The sequence below is a fragment of the Postia placenta genome (genome assembly GCF_002117355.1).
Source record: "Postia placenta MAD-698-R-SB12 unplaced genomic scaffold POSPLAscaffold_3, whole genome shotgun sequence".
NCBI lineage: Eukaryota > Fungi > Basidiomycota > Agaricomycetes > Polyporales > Adustoporiaceae > Rhodonia > Rhodonia placenta.
Window position 1 is genome coordinate 460,989 of NW_020169834.1, and position 3,310 is coordinate 464,298.

The 3,310-nt window shown below is 51.3% G+C and overlaps 2 protein-coding genes across 2 annotated transcripts; one reads left to right on the forward strand and one right to left on the reverse strand.

Annotated features, from left to right (window-relative positions):
- Window positions 1-472: 472 nt before the first annotated feature.
- On the forward strand, window positions 473-1,845 carry POSPLADRAFT_1134617 (hypothetical protein; the record flags this gene model as incomplete). The annotated part of the gene is made up of 5 exons (XM_024484501.1): window positions 473-492; window positions 515-731; window positions 1,132-1,202; window positions 1,255-1,346; window positions 1,793-1,845. The coding sequence occupies 5 exons, from the start codon at window positions 473-475 to the stop codon at window positions 1,843-1,845; spliced, it is 453 nt and encodes a 150-aa protein (XP_024341502.1).
- A 414-nt stretch (window positions 1,846-2,259) lies between these two features.
- Window positions 2,260-3,253, reverse strand: POSPLADRAFT_1053507 (hypothetical protein; the record flags this gene model as incomplete). Its single annotated transcript, XM_024480413.1, has 3 exons — window positions 2,260-2,313; window positions 2,370-2,522; window positions 2,579-3,253. The coding sequence occupies 3 exons, from the start codon at window positions 3,251-3,253 to the stop codon at window positions 2,260-2,262; spliced, it is 882 nt and encodes a 293-aa protein (XP_024341503.1).
- Between the last annotated feature and the right edge of the window lie 57 nt (window positions 3,254-3,310).

A 3,310-nucleotide genomic window follows, 5' to 3' on the forward strand; every position in this document is an offset into this window, starting at 1 on the left:
GTCTATGATGACAGATAAACGATTGTCACATTTAAACCCCACTCACACTTACCATCAAATGGTACGGTCCAATCATAGGAAGGAGAGCAGAGGCATAAGCGGACATGCTCCCCGGCATCAAGGTGATTGGAATAGCCGTTCGCTGTCTTCCGCTCTCCGCGATGCGCCGCCAGTAGCGGCGGCAGGGATTCCGCTTGTGCTTGTGAAGACTCTGCTCTATTGCGAACACGGAGGGCGAAAATTCTAACAGATGGTATGTTGTGCGCAATAATAGAGGGAATCGCCTCTACCAACGCTGCCATCGATTGCCACGCACAACTATGCGATACACTTGGCCGCGAATGCGCTATGTTGATCTGGATCTCAAAATCAACGGCACTGAACGGGTTGAGAATAGTACTGTGCTGCATCCATAGTCAGTGCATCCATGAAAGGATCGGCTTTCGCGCAGACTCACAATCCACGGCTCTAAATGCATGACGCCAAGATCTGGTGTGTAGAACGTTTCTAGCAGGTCGACCTCGAGAATGCGAAGCCTCGGGACAGAATCCACGACGTTCGTCCAGAAAGACAGGCCCATCCTCGTTCCTATGGTGAAGGATAGCCTCACGGGCGACACTCTCTGTATCAGAGATATCGATGATTCATACGGCAGGCCAGGAAAGAACGGCTGCTCTGGATCAACTTTAAATGATGAACATGACCGGCGATTGGCCAAGCGGTCAAGGCCTGTAAGTTCCCTTCAAGATGATTCAGGGCCGTCCAGCACGTCCTTAGGTCGGACTGTAGCTGGTATTGGGAGTTACCGGTAACGACAAGCTTTCGCACGTTTGGAAAGATGTGCACCAAGGTAGGTATGTGTAGCTCGCTGCAGCGGATGAAATGAAGTTCATGAACCGTTTCAAGACTTGTAAGGGTTTGTGTTTGTGGCAATGCCAATCGCGTCCGAGAGCAGGTCAACTGGACCAGCGTAAGCGCTTGCAGGTTTTCGTTTCCCGAAATACCAGAGAGAAACGCTTCGGGCTCGGCCATTTCTATTGAGGAAGATAGATAGAGTCGTTTTGATTTACTAGTCGAGTTCTGGAATACCGCCAATGCGCGATCATTGCTAGCCGTCAAGTGTATTGACAGGATATCGAGACGGAGGGAAGCAAAACTCTCCGCGACATCGGGTCGAAAGTGCAGCAGGATTTCAGCACGGGGTAAGTAAAGCGATCGCAAGTTGCGACAGCCCTCCAGGACATCTGCCAATAGCGCGCACACGCAATGGATGTCGCAAGAGGAGGTCGCGTTCGACCGTCTGGAGCTGTTGAGAACGAAAACTTCTTCTTCGATCTCTAGCTTCTGTACGTGGTGCAGACGAGAGTGAACGTCCGCTAGAAGATAGGGGCAGATTGTCAGAACGTCCCTGCTATTTCTGATGATGACACTTGAGAGGACTTGACGCATCGCAACGTGGTGGACACTTCTTGTGGTGCAGGAAAGTTGCAGGGCGTCCCTGGGTGAGAGGAATGTTACAATCACGGACAGAACATCGTCGTATAGATCGGCGATAGACAGTCGACGTGTAGACATCCCTGTATCGGCTGCTGAACATTGCGAGTCGTATGATAGAGATCGAGTCATTGATCAGGCATTCAAGATCTAGTACTTTGAGCAAGGTATCCCGGGCGCACCTTGAAGAATTTGGTAGGGCGCTGCTCGAAATAGGGTCTCCGCAGATATAGTATCGATGTCTGACTCCCTGTAAGTCTTCACTCAGAGCTCTGAGCTCCATGGCGCACTTACGCAGATGGGTTCTCTAGCCAGGGAGGTCGTCACTGCGTGCAGAGCAACATGGCATGATCGCGAGGCCAACGGCTTTAGAAGCCCCACGCTAGCCCGAGATTGCGTCCGCCTGATATGAAGACACTAATCAGGAAGAACCAGTTCTCAGAAACGCGCTCACACTCCAGCTTTGGACACGGCAATTTACTCTCACGAAAAAACCGAAGCGCTGTTCACATGATACATTGGCGCGATATGATGCAATGATATACTTCCATGTACATAGGACAGGAAGTTCCGAAGGTCAGTATCAAGTCATTACAATAAACTCCTTCAGCCCTGAAACCTGTTAGTTAGTAAGCTCTCTCACGCAAGAATAGTCCGCGCTCACGATCGAAGTCCACTGCGTGATGGTCAGAGTAGGAACAAAGTTGTGAATGAACGTAATCGGAGATTTCAGGTCTGACTGGCTTTGAGATTCGCTGCTCATTCTCATTGTGGATATACCAGTGGTTGAATGAGTATGGTGTGAAGCGCCACCTTGGCCTGTAATAACCGTATCGGGGGTACATGTGGCGGAAACCAACCGCAAATAACCTCACCGACGGAATGTTGCGGGCGATCTGCAGAGGCAGCTCGCGAAGACATTCTACCTCTTCGGCTGTACGCTGTGACAGCTCCGTGTCCGATTCGATATCTAGCCGTATCTCGAGATAAGGGGCGCCAATAAGGCTTAACATCGGCACAAGGCGATCCTGGAAAAGACATGCTCGTCATCATCCCGAACTTCATTCATAAGGATGGGACTTACGAATAACCATACTTTCAGGTCATGGGGCTCTGCTATCACGCTGAGCTCGAGAACGCGAAGCCTCGGTACGCAACGCTCGAGCTCCCCGAGAGAGAGACAATCCTTGTTCGTATCCATATACATGGACAACCTGACGGGCGATGTCCGTCGGAGCAATTCCAGGTACTTGTATGATGATTTCTGTGACACAGTTTCCCTGACAGTTAAACTGTGAACCTGACAATTGTTTGGCCAATCTGCGAGTTCACTAAGATGAAGGGCGCATAAATGGTCCAGAGCAGGCCAACAGTCCGTCGCATCGGGGACAAAGCTGCATATTGAAGTTGTGAACTCCCTCAAGTTGGGGAAAACGCGCACCAAGGTGGAGACATGAGCGCCCTTGCAGTTAGACAGCCGAAGGGTCTTGAGGGAAGGATGTGACGGTAGGGACTGTGTGCAAGACGATTTCTCCGGCCATGGCTCCGAAAAACGGTCCAAAACGCCCTTCATCTCGAGTGTCTGCAAGTTGTCCATCGCCACAATGTCCTCCAGCACGTCCTCCACCTGACACCAATCTATGTTGTGGAGGACGAGGGTACGGAGTCGGCCCGCCATCTTGGACCCGCGGAAGAATCCCAGCCGGCTCCACCCCATATACTGAAAGTCCTGAAACTCCAGCGTATGGAGACCGTCCATAGCTGCGATCGCCACGCAACCTGGCAATTCGATGTAGTCGGAAAGCGCCTCAAGCTT